This window comes from Ursus arctos, unplaced genomic scaffold (genome assembly GCF_023065955.2).
Source record: "Ursus arctos isolate Adak ecotype North America unplaced genomic scaffold, UrsArc2.0 scaffold_31, whole genome shotgun sequence".
NCBI classification, from domain to species: Eukaryota; Metazoa; Chordata; class Mammalia; order Carnivora; family Ursidae; genus Ursus; species Ursus arctos.
Window position 1 is genome coordinate 5,523,683 of NW_026622997.1, and position 19,255 is coordinate 5,542,937.

Below are 19,255 nucleotides of genomic sequence, written 5' to 3' on the forward strand. Positions count from 1 at the left end.
AGGGCACTTGTAATGAGCACCAGGTGTTATATGGAAATGTTGAATTGCTAAATTCTTCACCTGAAATTAATATTACACTATATTATTAACTAAGTAGAATTTAAATAAAAACTTGAGGGATAAAAAAGCATAAAAAAGAAAAGTAAACAATTGGTGAGTCTCATTAAAGAGTTTACAGTTGTCATTTACCACAATCTTTTTAAAAAACTTTACAGGAGTGAGTTACTTTTACTATTTTTGAAAGTTTTCTGTAGGGGCGCCTGGGTGGTTCAGTCGTTAAGCGTCTGCCTTGGGCTCAGGGCGTGATCCCAGCGTTCTGGGATTGAGCCCCACATCAGGCTCCTCTGCTATGAGCCTGCTTCTTCCTCTCCCACTCCCCCTGCTGTGTTCCCTCTCTCACTGGCTGTCTCTCTCTCTCTGTCAAACAAATAAATAAAATCTTAAAAAAAAAAAAAAAAGAAATAAAGAAAGAAAGTTTTCTGTAAGTTTGAAGCTGTATCAAAGTAAAAAGTTATTGAAAATAATGCTTTGGGAATATTTTTAAATAAAGCAAAATTAAATCAAATTAATATCCTCCTGCTAATAAATATATAAAGCTGTTAGTCAAAAGATATTTATTTTCACATTCATATTAGCAAAATGCACAAATAAGCAATGAATAAACAGTTATTAAATGACAGATGTGCTAAAACTAGTGTTTGGTTAAAAAAAAAAAAGAATGGTAAACTAAGTCCCATATATTTAACCACATTTAATAAGTACACTAAAATTATAGAAATTTCTTTTAATGGGTCATACTATTACTATCTATTTAAACATGGTTCTAAATACATACAAAAGAGTAAAAAGCTTATTTTGAGAATGTGCGTGAGAACCATTATAAATTGATAAGCCTGAAATCTGGTAAGGTAACACACATTAATAAAAACTTTTAAGAAAGCAAAGACATATTTCAACACAAAGTTCTGACAATTGCTTTAATAAAGAGAAATTATATTGCCCCAAAGATACCATAACACTGCAGGGAAAACAAACACTTAAAGAAAGAATGGGTAATTAAGCTGCCTCATTGATTAATGTCTACAGTTCTTGACAAAGGAAAACACTTCATGCAACTGGCATGGAAAATCAGACCAACACTGACTGGTGATTTAATAATATATATTAATCCTTGTCTGCAGTATTAGACTATAAAACAGATAAGCCTGTGGCTTCAACTGATTATTTTAGAATCTGGTCTAGTTCACATAAAGAATAAATTTTTAAGCAGAAATATTCTACAATCCTCATTTCCAGAAAAAGAGTAGGGTGAAAACATACGAAATTACCACTGACATTAATATTACTGGAAAGGTGATCAATAAAATATTAAACTGTCAGCTACCCTTCACATGGTGGTGCTGATTACCAGTGGAGGGACATGCCAGTATTCCACAGAATTAAAGCCATGAGACTTGATCCAATTAATGTCTAGATTCCTCATCTGAAGAAACTGTAACCCAGAGATGTTAAATGATTTTTTCAAGGTCACACACCTAACTATTTATAAAACAGACTAGATCCTTGGTTTCCTGACACACAGAAGTCTAATTATCACTCTTCCCTTTATACCACCCTACATACTATGAGGTCATTTTTATAACTGATAGCCCACATTGTGAGAGCCTTAGTTGTTTCCTATGTGACTGAGGAATGCTCATCCTGATGTGAAACAGCATTGAAATTAGAATACCTTTAGTTTAAAAAACAAAACAACAACAACAAAAAAACTAGGACAGGGCATTTCCGATCTACTCCTGGTATTTCAAATCCATTTTGAGGGCATGATCATGATCTTAACTATATTACCCTCAAAGTTTATCCAAATAAAACAAAGTAATATCTGGTAACAATAGGTAATGTCTGGGCCACAACTGATAGTCATGAATCAAAAAGTATGATCTATTTTCTTACTTATGATTGAGGAATACAGCTGTGTTCCAGACATAGAAATCAGAGGCAGCTGAAAATCCAGCATTCGTTACATCGGTTCATATGTAAAAACTAATGGTATGTCCCCAAACATAGGCAAACCATTATCTCAGGAAGACCGTTAAGCCATTTAATTTAGAAATATAAGAATATCTACTTTTTACACTACAATGTCCAAAACACATACAACAGTGCCTAGTAGTGTGTACTCAGTAATTATTTGTGGAATGAATTATGGAAAGAAATGTCTCTTTTCAACCCACGTCCAATTAGAAATACCCTACTTTATGTTACATGTAGCATCACAAATAAACCTATCACTCTGAGGAAAGAATCTAAGCCTTAAGAAAACAATTTGTTTCTGAACATTTTCAGTTTCACAACCCATGCCAGACTAACAGGGATATTTTTAAAGGAAAATTTTCATCTATAAGTTGTCTTTAAGTGCCTACAAATTTGTCTCGCAAAGATTTTCCAAATGCAATAAACCAATAGTCTTTGAAACTTTGTCCTAAGGTCTTTCTTATGTAAATATACTAAGCAGAGGTTAACAAAAGTTTGACTTTACCTGTCATAAACCTTACTTAATTAAAACAATATAGTCTTTATATTACACAGCCAAATTTAAGATCATGAAAGAGGTAAGGAATAAAGTGAATAAATCTGCCTTAAAAGTACACGCATCACAAGCTAATTTCATCTTTTGAAAGCAGAATGATAGAAACAAGAAGTAAAGTAGCTATTATTACTCACATAAGGAAAATAACTGCAGATACAAAATAAGCCACTTTTATTAGGGAATATCCTCGCACAAGTACACTAATAATAAACACAGTATTAAACGACACAAATGGGCAAATGATAAAGGTTGACAGTACTGGAGTACCTATTTGGAATTTCACATATATTCACAGGTATATGTAGATGGGCTGCAAATTATGATATACTGACTCTTAGCCTAAGAACTGTGTATACCATATCCTGTCAGTTACCAAACAGGGTTACAAGTTTGTGTAAAAAGGAATCTTAATTCTGATGTGTCTCCAGACTCGTATTAATTTTTGAAGCATTTTTCAACTACCTAGACCTATGTGGGGATAAACAAAACTAGGAGGACCTTTACTGAAATTAACCGCTAATAAATACTTGCCTGATCTCTTTTGATATTGGTATAGTATACTTATACATAAGTTAGTATATATCACTCATAGTATACTTATAAGCGACCTTTTTAGTAGAATAAAAAATAGTACAAGTGTGTCATTTAAATAAGCCAGTACAGTTTTTAGCAAATGATATTTAGGGAGACAATAAAAACTACACATTTATGGATATAAGGAAGCACTTTAAATACATTTCATCAGTGATTTATTTTCTGAAGATACAGGGAAACATAAAGGCATGTTTTCTTGCTTCTTTGTAGTATTTCTCTAAAAAAAAGAAATAGAAGCTGAAATAATTTCTAAACCTGATGCTTTGATTTTTAAATGTGAGATTTTGGTCTTCCAGGGAATTATCATTTTGTGGCAAATAAATTCCTTCCTACCTGCAAGAACAAAGGATATCTTCACACAAGGATGATATGACAATGGCTTATAACATGTTTTGGACTTTTTTCATTTAAATTTTATCTTTTCAGGTAAGTAATAGATTTGCATGGTGATCTAGATTTATTTTAATAAACAAAAGTATATCCAAGCTGTAAGTCTCTGAATTAAGTCTTGACAGACCAAGCTTTACAAAAACTTTACATCTATAAATAAAGTTTGGAGATCTGGGTTCCAAGGTGGGTCTGGCATTAACAATTAAAAACCCTTAGTTACTTTTATGCTCTCGGAGTTTTCTCATCCATAAATAAGGTGTTTAGATGAGAACATCCCTACAGCCCTTTTAATTCTTGATTCCATGAGAATCTTACTTAAAACACCAGGCTTTTAAATTCAATTACTAATGTAAGACTAGAAACTGGCAGTCCGTAGCTTTTCACAATTAAACTAACCTATAATAAGAACACATTATTTTAAAATTTTTGTATTCATTATAAACAATTTTTACCAGATCATTAAAGGAATCTGAATCTTTAAGATCTTATATTTAGATATTACAGTATAAGAAGGCCTATTAATTTTTTTTTAATAACAACATATCTGTAGGTTAAGTAGAGGAGTAAATAACCCCTCTCATTTTCCAAAGTTACATTCAAAGACCAGGCTACAAAACTTTTATAGTTACTTTCTGTTAATGAATTATTAAAAGTTAACCATTATAATAACTCACCATAGATTAAAATGCACAATTATTTATTTTCCAAAACAAACCATAGGTTTTCTTATCTCCCTGGTTTTATTTAATATAGAGAATAGAAACAGAAACAGAGACAAAGACAGAGACAGAGGAAGAGAAAGACTGAGGGAAGGAAGGAGAACAATGAAATAGGTAAAAAGGTGATGAAATAGGTAAAAAGGCAGACTTTTACTACAGCTTGAAAATTCTCATTTAATTAATAAACCAAAGAAAAAATTGGAAAAGATACTAGAAACAAGCATGGTTAAGTCATTTTTTTATATTACATTTATATTACACACAGAAAAATAAAGTCTGCATATCTTATAATGTTCTCACTGAGTTCAAGTATTTGTTTTGCATTTCCACCTTTCATTTAAAGAGTACAAAAATGCTGATGAGGGCAGGGGATTTTTAAAACATTAAAAATCACTTTAAAAAAAACAACTTTACAAACAGCTTTGAAAATATTCACAAAGCAATTGTGTGTAACTCAGAAGTTAGAAAGAAAACAAGCTATAATTCTGAAATAGTTATGTATTACTAATTTTAAAATATGTTTGAAATACTTTTGAAAATAACTGTTCAATCTTCCTATATTGAAACCCTCAGAGCACTAAAACGGAATCTATTCAAGCTGAAACAGATCTTAAAGAGCCAGAATTCGAGTGACTTGCCTAGGTCTCATGTTTCTGTGTTCTTTCCACAACACCATGAATGGAATTTAGAAATCAGCAAAACAAAATAAATTAGCAAATTTAAGCATTTTATCACCAAATCTAGTAGGAAATTATTCATTACTGATTAAAATGTAGTCATGAGAATTTACTGAGTCTGCCAAGTTAATGGCTCCACTTATTGCATAAGCCATTAAAAAACTAAAATTTACTATGAGAGAATATGAACCTTCCATCTAATCACTGCACCAGTCCTTTTATAACCCCTCCTTTCTCTTCTCAAAATAATAAAACATTAAGAATCATTTTCTAAACAGAATAACATAATACTATCAGGAAAAAATGGAAACTTGGTTTATATAAAAGTTACCCATAAGAAAAATCTTAGTCCACATAAACTGACTATTTCCTTGAATCCTTGTGAATAAGTTGTATTATTAGTGAACCTAACAACCAATTCAAGCTCTGTAGATGATAGACCTAAAACCATGAATATAAACTAATACATACTTTGACAAAATACAGCTTAACAAAAACTATGCAATATACACAAATGCTAAGTACCTTATATTTTTCAGATAGCATATTAAGCTCTCTATATTAAGAAAAATCCCTCACAAAATTATACTTGTTTTAAAAGAATGAAGTTCCCATTTCACACAGTAGCATCTTATAACAAAAACTGATCTAATGTTTCAGAAATTCAGAGATTTGATTTTGTTACAATCCTTTTTCCCCAAAAAAGTTAAAGTAGAATGTCTTTTTCTCTTGTTGGCATCTAAAAAAGTACGAAAAAAAAAATGCACAAAGTCAATAAACATAAAAATGAACTATCCAATTCTTTCACCAATGAGTTTTTTAATAAAAGCTTTGCAAAGGAAGAAGAGCTCAGCAAAATGTACATTCTATATAGGCGAGTGAGGGTGCAGACTTGCAAGCCAATTAATTCAGGGTCTGTTTCAGTTTTGAAAAGACCATAAGCTTTAAAAAAAAAAAAATACAGGCTGCTTGAATTTTTATGAGGCAGGAATGAAACACTGAAGAGAGACATCTTCATGAACCAAAACAAGATGAAGAAGAGTATTGCTCAAAACATTGCATAAGGCTGTTACAGGATTTATTTGCTGTCCCTCGAAAAACTGCAGAAGCTTCCTACTCTCTACTAGCACTTGCACCATGTTCTCCAGGTTTCTGTCTTGAGGCATATCCTGGGCAGACTTTGGAGGATTTCCAAGATTATTAAAATAACTTTTAATAGACACTGCATCAGTTTCTATACTCAAGTTCATTTTGCCATTTAGATTTGCTTCAACCAGCATTTGATCGCCCAAGTTTGCTATCCTTTCTACGCTGCTCTTCAGAGTCTTCAAAGACAGAAGATTAACACTAACATCACAGGCTTCCACACCGGGCTCTGGGAAATCTTCCCATGCTGTTGGGGGAAGTACCCTTATGGGCCCATCAAATGGATCAATATCACCACAGGAGTCCAACCTGTGGGCAATGGCAGCTCCACAGACACAGTGAGGTGGGGACGCCATTTGTTGGTCAACTGGGGTTTCAATGTAAGAGGCATTCCCTGTGCTGCTCGCTGTTCTGAACAAATGCTCAGATGTCAGCTCTAAATAAATCTCCTTCAACTCTTCTGAAACATCTTCCACGTGAAAGCGGTGGAAGAAGTCTCCCCGCCTCACCTCACACCATACTCTGGCATCACAGATGACCCTGGAGTCATCAGGCCTAAAGCACAGGCTTGTCTTGGAACACGTGGAGCACAAAGACTCTTGCCAGCTTTGATATGGTGCCACTGATATGAATAAAGAGCTCTATAAGGTCCTTGCCAATGACGTTGGCACAGAACTTCATATGCCATGAAGACTACACCCATTTTGGTAAGAGGGGACCCCAAGTGTGGCAGGTCCCAAGAGAGCCAACACTCAGGTTCCACTTACTTGCAAGCCCCCTGAGAAGGGCCACAAGGCATGGCAGACCTGGGGTCCCTAAAACCAAGGCCTCTGTTCCCATCTTCATCTTCCCTCCACCACCTCCCTTAAAAAGAGCTTCACTGTTTCCACTCTGATTATTAAAAAGGATAAGCACTCCACCACAGAAATGACTGTTCTTTCTAAACTGTAAGAAGAAAATTGAAATCATAACTCCTAGAACCACTTTCAACCTTGCTGGTATATACATTAACACTGTCTTAATCAGGGGTGCCTGGGTGGCTCAGTCGGTTAAGCATCCAACTCTTGGTTTCAGCTCAGGTCACGACCTCAGGGTCATGAGATCAAGCCCCAAATCAGGATCCTCACTCCGCTTAGAGTCCGCTTTGTCCCTCTCTCTCTGCTCCTCCCACACACGCTGCGTCCCCTCCCCACTCTCTCACAAATAAAAAAAATTTTTAAATTAAAAAAAAAAACAACTGTCTTCATCAACCAGGACACATTTGTAGATATAGTTATATGTGCTTTATAAAATTCTAGCATGCTAGGCATACATTTGCAACCTGATCTTTACAAGTAAAACATTCTTTGCACATTTATCCAATTATTTCCCTGCAGAGAAATTTCCAGTCAAAAGATGTGCATTTAAGATCCTAACATGTATGTATCAACAAATTGGCCTGCAGAAAAGCTTTATCAACACACCCTTCCACCGGGGACACTGGGTAGTAGTAATCTGTTTAATCTGTAGCAATGATAAGCAAAATAAAATAAATGGTCTCAACTTGCATTGTGGGTGAATTCCATCTTAATGATCTTTGCAACTTTTCATTAGGTTTATTTACCTTGATTTTAAGATCTCTAGTAAAAACCCTAATTCTCTGTCCCTTATATACACTGTCAATACCCTCCCCAGTCTATCATTTGTCTTTTCACATCGCTTATGGTGGTCTTTGCCCTTAGGAAATTTTGAGTCTTTTTTAACGTCAAACCAATGGACCCTTTCCTTGCTACTTCTAGAATCATGCCTTCAAAGTTATGTTTCTGGTACTTTAATGCTGTTTTATCTGCTTAGTTACTTAACTCATTTGGAATCTATTTTGGAGTACTAAATAGCTAGTTGACCAAATACCATTTCACTGAACAATCCACTGTTTTCTCCACTGATCTGAAATGTCACTTTTATCAATGACAAAAATTCTCACTTGAGACTGTTTCTGGACCCTGTATATTTTGTCTCACTGATCTATTTTGCAACTGTAACATAATGATTTAATTTCTATATTTTAATTAAATATCCCATAGGACAATTAATTTTTAACAAGTTATTTTAGCCATCCTGACACAGGTATTGATATAAATGAACTCTAAAATATTGTGTGGGGCACCTGGGTGGCTCAGTCGGTTCAGACTCTAACTCTTGATTTCTGCTCAGGTCTACGCTCAGCATGGAGTCTGCTTGGGATTCTCTGTCACCCTCTTCCTCTCCCCCTCCCCCAAATCGTTTTCTCTAAAGAAATAAATAAAATCTTAAAAAATATATTGAGTAAGATTCTAAAAATAATCCTATGAAAATTTTGATGGAATTATCTACACCCTGACATACTATATTCTGGCTTCTTTCTCTATCTCCACTGATTAGACTGTAAGTTCCAGGAAAGAAGGGGTTTTTATATTTCCATGTATTGCTATATACCCAGCATCTAGAACATTCATCTGGATATACTGATGCTCAACACATATTTGTTAAATGAACAAATGTATCGATTTAAATATTAACTATTTAAATAATCTCAGGATATTTAAATTATCTACAACACTGAATCTTCCTGCTTATTCAAATCATTTCTAACTGTCAATAAACTATTCAACTCTGCTCAGAGAAGCCCATGCAACTTAATCTTGAAGCTAGTCAACTTACCAAGCACTGAGTCTCTCTCAACCGAAATCATTTCCAAGTGATATTTTATGTTTTCTCTGTAGAAAATCTTATTACCTTAAAATACTCTAATAATTTTGGCTTTTAATCTTCAATATTTATATGTCACTTATTTTAACTGCCTTACTGCATTTGCTATAACTTCCAAAACAATGCTGAATAACTATAGTATTAGCAAGTGTTTCTGTCTTATTTCTAACTATAAAAGGCAAGCTATAATCATAAAGACAGTATGGTACTGGCGCAAAAACAGACACATAGATCAATGGCACACAACAGAGAACCCAGAAATGGACCCTCACCTCTATGGTCGACTAATCTTCGACAAAGCAGGAAAGAATACCCAAGGGAAAAAAGACAGTCTCTTCAACAAATGGTGTTGGGAAAATTGGGACAGCCACAAGCAGAAGGATAAAACTGGACCATTTCCTTACACCATACACAAAAACAGACTTAAAATGGATAAAAGACCTAAATGTGAGACAGGACTTCATCAAAATCCTAGGGAGAACACAGGTAGCAACCTCTTCAACCTCAGCGGCAGGAACTTCTTATACTAGACACATCTCCAAAGGCAAGGGAAACAAAGGCAAAAATGAACTATTGGGACTTCATCAAGATAAAAAGCTTTTGCACAGCAAAGGAAACAGTCAACAAAACCAAAAGACAACTGACAGAATGGGAGAAGATATTTGCAAATGACATATCAGAAAAAGGGCTGGTATCCAAAATCTATAAAGAACTTATCAAACTCAACACCCAAAGAACAAATAATCCAATCAAGAAATGGGCAGAAGACGTGAACAGAAATTTCTCTAAAGACATACAAATGACCAACAGACACATGAAAAAATGCTCTACATCACTCAGCATCAGGAAATACAAATCAAAACCACAATGAGATACCACCTCACACCAGTCAGAACGGCTAAAATTAACAAGTCAGGAAATGACAGATGTTGGCGAGGATGCAAAAAAAGGGGAACCCTCCCACACTGTTGGTGGGAATGCAAGCTGGTGCAGCCATTCTGGAAAACAGTATGGCAGTTCCTCAAAAAGTTGAAAATAGAGCTACCCTATGACCCAGCAGTTGCACTACTGGGTATTTACCCCAAAGATGACAAATGTAGTGATCTGAAGGGGCACCTACACCCCAAAGTTTATAGCAGCAATGTCCACAACAGCCAAACTATGGAAAGAGCCCAGGTGTCCATCGACAGATGAATGGATAAAGAAGATGTAGTGTATGTATGTATGTGTGTGTGTGTATATAAATAAATAAAATGGAATATTATGCAGCCATCAAAAAATGAAATCTTGCCATTTGCAAGCATGTGGATGGAACTAGAGAGTACTATGCTAAGCGAAATAAGTCAATCAGAGCAAGCCAATTATCATGATCTCACTGATATGTGAAATTTAAGAAACAAACAGAGGATCACAGGGGAAGAGAGGAAAAATAAAACAGGATGAAATCAGAGAGGGAGACAAACCATAAGTGACTCAGACCTAGGAAACAAACTGAGGATTGCTGGAGGAGATGGGGGTGGAGGGATGGGGTAACTGGGTGATGGACATTAAGGGAGGCATGTGATGTAATGAGCACTGGGCATTATATAAGACTGATGAATCACTGACCTGCACCTCTGAAACCAGTAATACATTATATATTAATTAACTGAAATAAAATTAAAAAAAAAATTTTTTTAACTTAAAAAAAGGGCGATCCTCTAGAACAGTTTCTCAATCTGTTTTTTATTACTGTCTCTGTGAGGAGGCTTTTTAGCCTAACTGCCCCAAAGAAATTTTAATATAAATATACTAAAAATCTGTATAACATACTGTATGTATATCTGTACTTTATACATAAAAACTAAGATATTTTTTGTCCCCTCAAGGGCTAACTTTCAATTATTGTTCCTGTTGAGAATACATGCTCTAGCACTGTACCATTAAGTAGAATGTTTATGATTGATATTACGTAGCTAATGTTACAGAAAATAGCTTTCTATCCTTAGTTTATTCAAAGTCTATTTTTAAAATTAGAAATGGACAGTGAAATCTACCAAATATTTTCTCAACAACTTTCCAGATAACTTTTTTAACCTGTTAATACAGTGAATTAAAATAATAAATATCCTATTAATGAATTAGTTTATATTCTAGGAATAAACATTACTTGGTTCCATTTTTTTAAAGATATTTATTTATTTATTTATTTGAGAAAGAGTGTGAGAGAGAGAGCACAGCAGGGGGAGCTGCAGAGAGAGAGAGAAGCAGGCTCCCCACTGAGCAGGAAGCCCAATGCGGGGCTCGATCCCAGGACCCTGAGATCATGACCTGAGCCGAAAGGCAGATGCTTAACCAACTGAGCCACCCAGGCGCCCCCACTTGATTCCATTTTATTAGTTCTTTAAACATTCCTGGATTTGATTCACTACTACTTAAAGAGTTTTAAATCTTAAATCTTATTTTCAATTAGTTAGAAATTATCTTCTCTTGTATTTCTTTGCTCATTTTTGTAATATCAAGAAGCATTCAGCAGTTCACAAATATTATTGAGCATTTACTATATCCAGAGTGTTGTGCTGGCCTTACAGAAAGAATTTAAAGTTTTCCATATTTGCTATCTTGTAGTTGTTTAAATAGTATAGAAATGTTCTATTCCTTGTATGTTTCTTGTTGCTCGCCTGTAAACCATTTATATCTAGTGCATCATTAGGTATGATTATTTGAGAATTTCCTTCATGGTAATAGGACCATATTTTATAAATCTTCTTTAGATAATTTTAGTATGTGTTTCCAAAAGTCAGATATTTCATTCTGATTTTCAAATTCAACATCATACTACTTTCTTCCATAGCTGTGGTTTTATCACCTTTGTCCTTGTCTTGAGTATTTGTAAATATCACTTTTTTTCATGGTTAGACTTGTGAATGCTTTAATGATCCTTTATAGTAACAGACCTCGATATAAGTTGTAAATTCTACCTTCTTTTTTCAGGAAAGGTGTTCATTACCTACAGCTTCAATATTTGTCAATTCCTCTTGCTTGTGTCTTATTTTGCTTTGTTTTTCCTATCTACCTAGATTGAATATCTAGTTCATTTGTTTCAGTCTTACTTTAATAATAACCTTTAAAGCCCCTACTTTTCCTACCTACAGTGCTGGTCATACCATTGATTTTGGCATGCAGTGGTTTCACTGTTCATTTATAAATGATCTGTAGTTGCAGTTTTGATTTCTTCTTTGCCTAAGATTAATTTTAGAAAGCTTTCAAGATTCCACAGTTAACAGTTTCTTTTCGAGCTTTATTATTATTATTATCAAATTCCAGCATTTACTTGCTTTATTCTTACTCCAGTTTGTTTACTTGTTTTGGTCAGAGAATGTAGTCCATAAATGTCCACAGTGGGGAATTTACTGAGGTTTCTTTTGTGGAATCCCTTCACTTACTTATTCACTGAGCTTCCCTGGTGCCTGTTTTAGGTCAGGAGTCAGCAAACTATAGCAAACAAGAAATACACCTGTTTTTGTAAGTAGCTTTATTGGAACATATGAATTCATTTCCATGTTGTCTATGACTGCTTTCTCACTGCAACAGCAGAACTGAGTAGTTGCAACAGAGACTTTAAAGCCAAAAACGCGTAAAGTATTTACTATCTCACCCTTTCAGCAAAAGTGTGCCAACCCTTATTAGATGATGGCAGGTCAGCATCCCCTGTCTCCACACCATTCTAATCCGAAACTTTTGCAGCTGAAACTCTTTGAATTTCCAGATATATGTTAAGGTTCCTTTCCTGTTTCTAGCACTGGTATTTTCATCACAGTGATTAGAACATATAAGAAACTAAGAGACATAATAAAAAATATTGGGGCACCTGGGTGGCTCAGTCGTTAAGCATCTGCCCTCAGCTCAGGTCATGATCCCAGCATCCTGGGATCGAGCCCCGCATCGGGCTCCCTGCTCGTAGGGAAGCCGCTTCTCCCTCTCCCACTCCCCCTGCTTGTGTTCCCTTGCTCGCTGCCTCTCTCTCTGTCAAATAAATAAATAAAAATCTTTAAAAAAAGAAAAAAGAAAAAAAAAAAGAAAAAATATTGGCATATGTGATAGCATCTTCATCCTGTAAGTCCTATTGATACAAAACTGAATAAATCCTCCAAATAGTAGTACCTTATGCTTACAAGAAGAATTTCAAAAACTGTTTCAAATACTGTTAGTATCCCTTTTAGAAATTAAGGTCTATTGAATCAGTTATTGCACAGAACTGAGAAATTTGGTGCTTTGCTTTATTTCTTTAAAGACCTGACAAGTTGGGTTTTTTTAATAGACTTTTTTTAATTAAGTAGAAAAGTACAGAGAATTCCCATATAGCTGTGAATATTAGTTGAGGGAAACCTCATTTAGGATGGAGTCAGGAAGCCCTGATGGGACTTTCCATCACAGCTTACGTCACATTCCTCAACAGGAAGAAATTCAATTTACCACCCCAACAAGGAGGAAGATTTTCTCCTTGCCGAGTAACAGCCCAGCCAATAAGAAACTATCACAATTCAGATGATGAGAAACCATCACTGTTAGGCAGGACGCTAGGCATGAGTGACAAGGAGGATGGACCTTAGACATCCTGATGGAGAGCCCCAACAGAGGACCACCTGGGGACAACCCTATGACACCCATCTAGCAGGTGGTTTGGTTTGTGGCTACAACAGAGGAAGAGTGAAGTTTATTGTGCTTGCTGTGCTCCTGCAAAAAGCAGCCCCTTGTTCCTCTTTGACCTATGTCTCTAGAATAGAAATAATGTTGCGGTTTCTTACGCCTAGCAGCATTTTGAAAACATTTTGGGAAACGACATGCAGAGTTGGCTAATTATTGTATAAATCTAGGCCTGTTATTCAAATGTTGCCACCGTAGGGCTCTTGGGAAAGAAAAAACTGATATAAACCCAGAGTTTCCAGGGCCTTTGTCTCTTGTGACCACTCCTCCCTTAGAGCGTACTTTAATAAAACTTTGCTCGCTTTATTTTCATTTTGCTATCCTGTAATTCTGTACTATAGCAGTGAAAAGAACTGAGGCTTTCCTTTTTCATGTAACTCTCGGTAACATCACCACCTTGAACTCTTGCTTTCCTTCAATAGACTTTCCTTCAAAGCTGTCTCTCCTCTTCTTTTTCTCTATAAAGTAACATTCCTCTCATTCTCCAGACTTGCCTATGGTTTTCCATAGCCTGCATGTCCTGAATTGGAATTCCTCTACTATCCCCAAATAAAGTATTTTGCTGGTAAAATAAGTAGCCATCGTATTTTGAAGATTACATACCTCTTCACAAGCCCCACATGCAGTTTCATCTATAACTAATATCTTACATAAGTGTGGTATATTTGTTACAATTGATAAGCCAAAATTGATACATTAACTAAATGCCATAGTTTGCTATTAGGGTTCACGTTTTGTGTTGTACATTTGAGTTTTGACAAATGTATAATTACATATATTCACAGTTACAGTATCATAGAGAAGAGTTTCAATGCCTTAAAATTCCTTTTTTCTCCACCCTTAGCATATCAATCATACTTCTTAAATGTTTTTCAGTGGTTGCCCTACAGTTTGCATTACACACGTACAACTAAATGAAGTTGACTTTCATGTAACACTGTACTTCATGGCTAGTGGAAGGACCTTATAATAATGTATTCCCAATTTCTTCTTCCTATGCTTTATAGCATGTCATTAATTTCTATTCTCCATAAGCTATAATCACCAAATACTTTATTCCTGTTATTAAACAAACTACTGTTAGATCAAGAATAAGAAAAATTGTATTTTATCTTCATTTATTCTTTTCTAATGCTCCTTTATGTATATCCTAGTTTCTGACCTTTATCATCTTTCTTTCAGAGAAATTTCTTTTAATGTTAATAAATGAACCCAGAAAAACCCAGGCTTAAGTACTTCCCATTCACTTTTGAAGGATAATTTGATAATTTTGTTTGTACACAGAATTCTATGTTGATTTTTTTCTTTCAGCACTTTAAATATTATGTTCTTTTCTTATTCATTCTTTTCTTGCTCATACGATGTCTGAAAAGAAATCCAATATAATTCTTATCCTTGATTTCCCATAAGTAAGCTGTTTTTCCTCTGGCCTACTTCAAGATTGTCTGTTCTTCATTTTCTGCAGTTTGAATATAACTAGATATAGATTTTTTTAGTATAAGTCCTGCTTGAGTATCCTCTGAGCTTCCTGGGTCTGTGGTTTATTGTCTATTATTAATTTTGGAAAACTCTCAGTCATTGCTCCAAGTCATTTCACAGACAGGCCCTCATGAACAGTGCAAATGGAGACTCACCCACCCTGTCCCCCATAGCCTACTACTGTCCCCCACACTGTCTCCCACAGTCCCCCACTGAGCCCCACCAGTTATCCCTCCACCCTATCCCCAAACTGTACAGTGAATAATAAAAAAAGAAAATCACAAAATGTTAAAAAAAAAAAAAAAGGAGGAGGAGGGGGAGGAGGAAGGAAAAAAAGAGTAGGGGAGAAAAGAAAAAAATAACAAAGTAAACATTAACTATGGTCAAAGTCCTTCAGATCACCAAACATAAACCAAGAAAGGTTAAAAGGGTCCAAACCTAGACCCAGCAAGGGACTTAAACAGATGCTCTGAATTCCCTACCGAGGGCTGCTCATGAGAAACTAGCAAGAAATGAGCCAATCACAGCTGGGTATAATCCACAGTGATTTTCTCACTTTCTGATCCCAATAAGTCCTTAAAAAAAAAGAGAGAAAGAAAGAAAGAGAAAGAAAAAGAAAAAGAAAAGGTAGGGGGCAGGGGGACAGATACCAAAAGACTTTTTATGTATGTGGGTCATAGCCATTAACATTAGTAATAGGAAAACCTCATTTAGAATAGACTCAGAAGGCTGACGGGGAGCTCTCAAGCCCTACCACTTCTGTCAATTGCAGACCCAACAGGAAGAAAAGGGCCTATTTTACTATCCCAACACAAGGAAGAAAGTTTTTCCTTCTCTCCCAACAACAGCCCAAAGAGAGACAGCCAATGAAAAGCTACTATACTTCCACTCCCAGTTTACACCCAAAGGACTTTTAATTTATAACAGCCTACCAACTCTCCATTTTCCTCTATAAAAGACTGTTCCTTTCCTTGTCCATGTTCTCTGGGCACGGCTATGCTTTTGCAATTCTCCACTATTCCCGAATAGACCTATTTCTGCTGGCAAAATAACTGGTAGGTTAATATCATTAATACTTACTTTATTAGAAATAAAAACGTATGGGACGCTTCAGTGGCTTTTCCATTTCCAGTATGAAAAGCTGTAATAGGGGCACCTGGGTGGCTCAGTCGTTAAGCGTCTGCCCTCGGCTCAGGTCATGATCCCAACATTCTGGGATTGAGCCCCGCATCGGGCTCCCTGCTCAGCGGGAACCCTGCTTCTCCCTCTCCCACTCCCCCTGCTTGTGCTCCCTCTCTCACTGCCTCTCTCTCTGTCAAATAAATAAAATCTTTAAAAAAAAAGCTATAATAATTTTGGCTTTTGGAAAGCTCATTCTGTCTACACTTAATATAATTTCTTCTTTAATCTCTGAATGATTGGTCTCAAGAAGCCACAACTTAAGTGGCATTACCCTATTGTATTTGTTCTGTTGCATAAGACAATGGTATGTTAACATTTACAAAGCTGAGAGGAAGACGATTTTCACTTCTTATTTATAGTTTTGCCTGAAGTCTTTGGAATAGATTCTTCCTTTCCATAAATCAGAGGACGCACTATATCTACTCTGGTATTTTCAAATGTAGAAGCTGCAGCTGTGGGACAAGAAGAAAGCAACAATCCACCACGCTCTGTATCTCATTATTCAGCATGGACAGGGGTTCTGGGTGTTGGACATGGCAAGTATCTCAGGAGAAGGAAACGAGAAGCCCGTTCATTTACTCCTTCTCCGACATTTGTCCTTTATGTAGATCTGAGTTTCTGATAGATATCATTTCTCTTCTCTCTGAAAAACTTCTTTAATACTTTAACTTCTTTTAACATCTAACATAATTGGGTGAAAAATTTCCTCAATTTTATTTGAAAAGTCTTTACTTCTTCTTCACTTCTGAAGGCTAACTTCACTGCATACAGAATTCTAGGTTGATAGTGTTTCCTTGCTTGCTTGCATAGTTCCTGAAGACAAGTACCATGTAATGTTTATCTTTGTCCCTTTCTAGGTAGGGTGGGTATTTTCCCCCCTGCTCTGGCTTCTTTCACTATTTTCTCTTTGATTTTTCTGCAGTTTGAATATATATATCTAAGTGTAGATTTTTTGTTATTTGCTTACTATTTTCTGAATTTTCTGATCTGTGGTTTGGGATCTATCATTACTTTTAGGAAATTCTCAGCTGTTAATTCAAATATTTTTTCTGTTCCTTTCTCTCCTTCTCCTTCTGATATTTCCATTATGTGCTATACCTTTTGTAACTGTCCCACATTTCCTGGATATTCAATTTTCTTCAGGTTTTTCTCTTTGTATTTCAGTTACTGACATTTCTTTAAGCTCACTGATTCTTTCCTCAGGTATATTCAGTTTACTGATAAGCCCATCAAAGGGATTCTTCATTTCTGTTTCAGTGTTTTATTTCTACTATTTCCTTTTGATACTTTCTTAAAGTTTCTTTCTGCTTACATTTTTTGTCTGTTCTTGCATGTTATCCATTTACATTTTCCATTTACAGCCCTTAACATATTAATGACAGTTGTTTCAAATTCCTGGTTCAATAATTCCAACATCCCTACCATGTCTAAGTTTGGTTCTGATGCTTGCTTTGTTTCTCCAAACTGCATTTTTTATCTTTAAGTATGTCTTGCAAGTTTTGTTGAAAGATGGACAGGATGTACTGATTAAAGCAACTGGTACTGGTTCCCACAGGGATGTCTGCTCCTGGACTTCTGCTCTGGTGAAGTTGTGATTCTCTGTATCTGCCTGTCTCTCTCCAATTTGGGGAGCAACAGTTTGCTGTAACCTCAATTCTCTAATGGAAATATATATATAACTTGTAACTATTTTGGCACGAATCTTTCTAAACTTGTCTAAATTTGCCTTATAATAGCATATGGAACATAATTTAACTTAAAGAATCATTTGCAGCCATTATCATGATCATTAAAGACTGTTTTGTACATGTTCCTGGGTTACTGCTTTCAAGCTGCAGTGTTTTATGAACCTGCTTTTTATAGTCATCTCAACTGATGTCAGACTCCTACTGATTACTAAAATCAGGGTGCCAGTCTCTCTCTCTCTCTCTTTTTTTTTTTTTTTTTCAGTCTCTTGACAAATCTATTTCCTCTCCTTTGTTGCTTCTAATCTGCTGTACGGCTCCTGGATGACCATCACTCTCTCCAATTCTACTCCTGTCCTAGTTTTTGTTCACTTCAGATCTTGTGCATTCCTCCATAACAGAAGTCAGATGGTGTCCAGGAGCTCCATGTGTCCTAGCTGCTCTCCACATCTCCATTAGGTCAGGAAAAACCCAGAGTTTCTTGTGATCCTCCAGGCAGGATTTCTTAAAACTGCGGCACTAGTCTTGGTTTGGACAGGGTCATTCTTTGTAATGAGGGATGTCCTGTACATAGCAGGATGCTGAATAGCATATCTGGCCTCTTTGCACTACATAACAGCAGCAGACCCCCAACTGCAATGATTAAAATGTATCTCCAGACAATGCCAACTGTCCCCAGGGAAGGGGAGAGGGTCACCCCCAGTTGAGGACCACTGCTCCAGGGATTAGAATGGAGGCCGGAGATCTGGGTGCTCAGGGATAAGATCCCTCTTTCAGAGCCTCTGCATCACCTTGGAAGAGCAAGAGTGAGGCCTGGATCTCAGCATATCCCTGACAAGATTCCTACTCCTCCCGCCCCTCAAACTTCCATGCTCACCACCATCATCTTCCTTAACATTATGTCTTATTTACACTTACCTGGGCCACAGAAAGAAACCCTGACTACTGATCAACCCACAGCCCCAGGCTCTAATCCCTATTTATTCTGACTCTCCCTTTCTGGATCCCTATCTACTAAAATACTAACAAACCAACTCAGAAGGAAGATTTAATTGTGACAGGTTTTCACTTTGATATCTGTGGTAGTCCTCTAGGTTCCAGACAAGTGTTGATGTCAAATAATGACCAAAAAATACATATACAAAAGCTCATGAGTGGTTACTTGCTACCTCCTTGATCCAAAAATAGGAAACAGAACTATCGTTTTTTGTTTTTGTTTTTTTTTTAGTAATCGCTGCACCCAAAATGGGGCTCCAACTCACTACCCCAAGATCAAGAGTCACATGCTCTTTCAAGTGAGCCAGACAAACACCCCAAACTGTCACTGTTTTTCATCAAATTTTACATTGCTACGCTAGGTTCAAAGACTAACAGAACTAT

At 36.0% G+C, this 19,255-nt stretch overlaps 2 protein-coding genes across 4 annotated transcripts in view; both read right to left on the bottom strand.

Annotated features, from left to right (window-relative positions):
• EXOC2 (exocyst complex component 2) overlaps positions 1–19,255 on the bottom strand; it is a 248,708-nt gene that overhangs the window by 210,199 nt on the left and 19,254 nt on the right. The window lies entirely within an intron of this gene.
• HUS1B (HUS1 checkpoint clamp component B) lies at positions 3,597–7,298 on the bottom strand. The gene is given in 4 exon segments (XM_044388712.3): positions 3,597–6,397; positions 6,400–6,498; positions 6,500–6,685; positions 6,687–7,298. Coding segments are annotated over 4 exon segments (846 nt in total). The 5' UTR covers positions 6,798–7,298; the 3' UTR covers positions 3,597–5,947.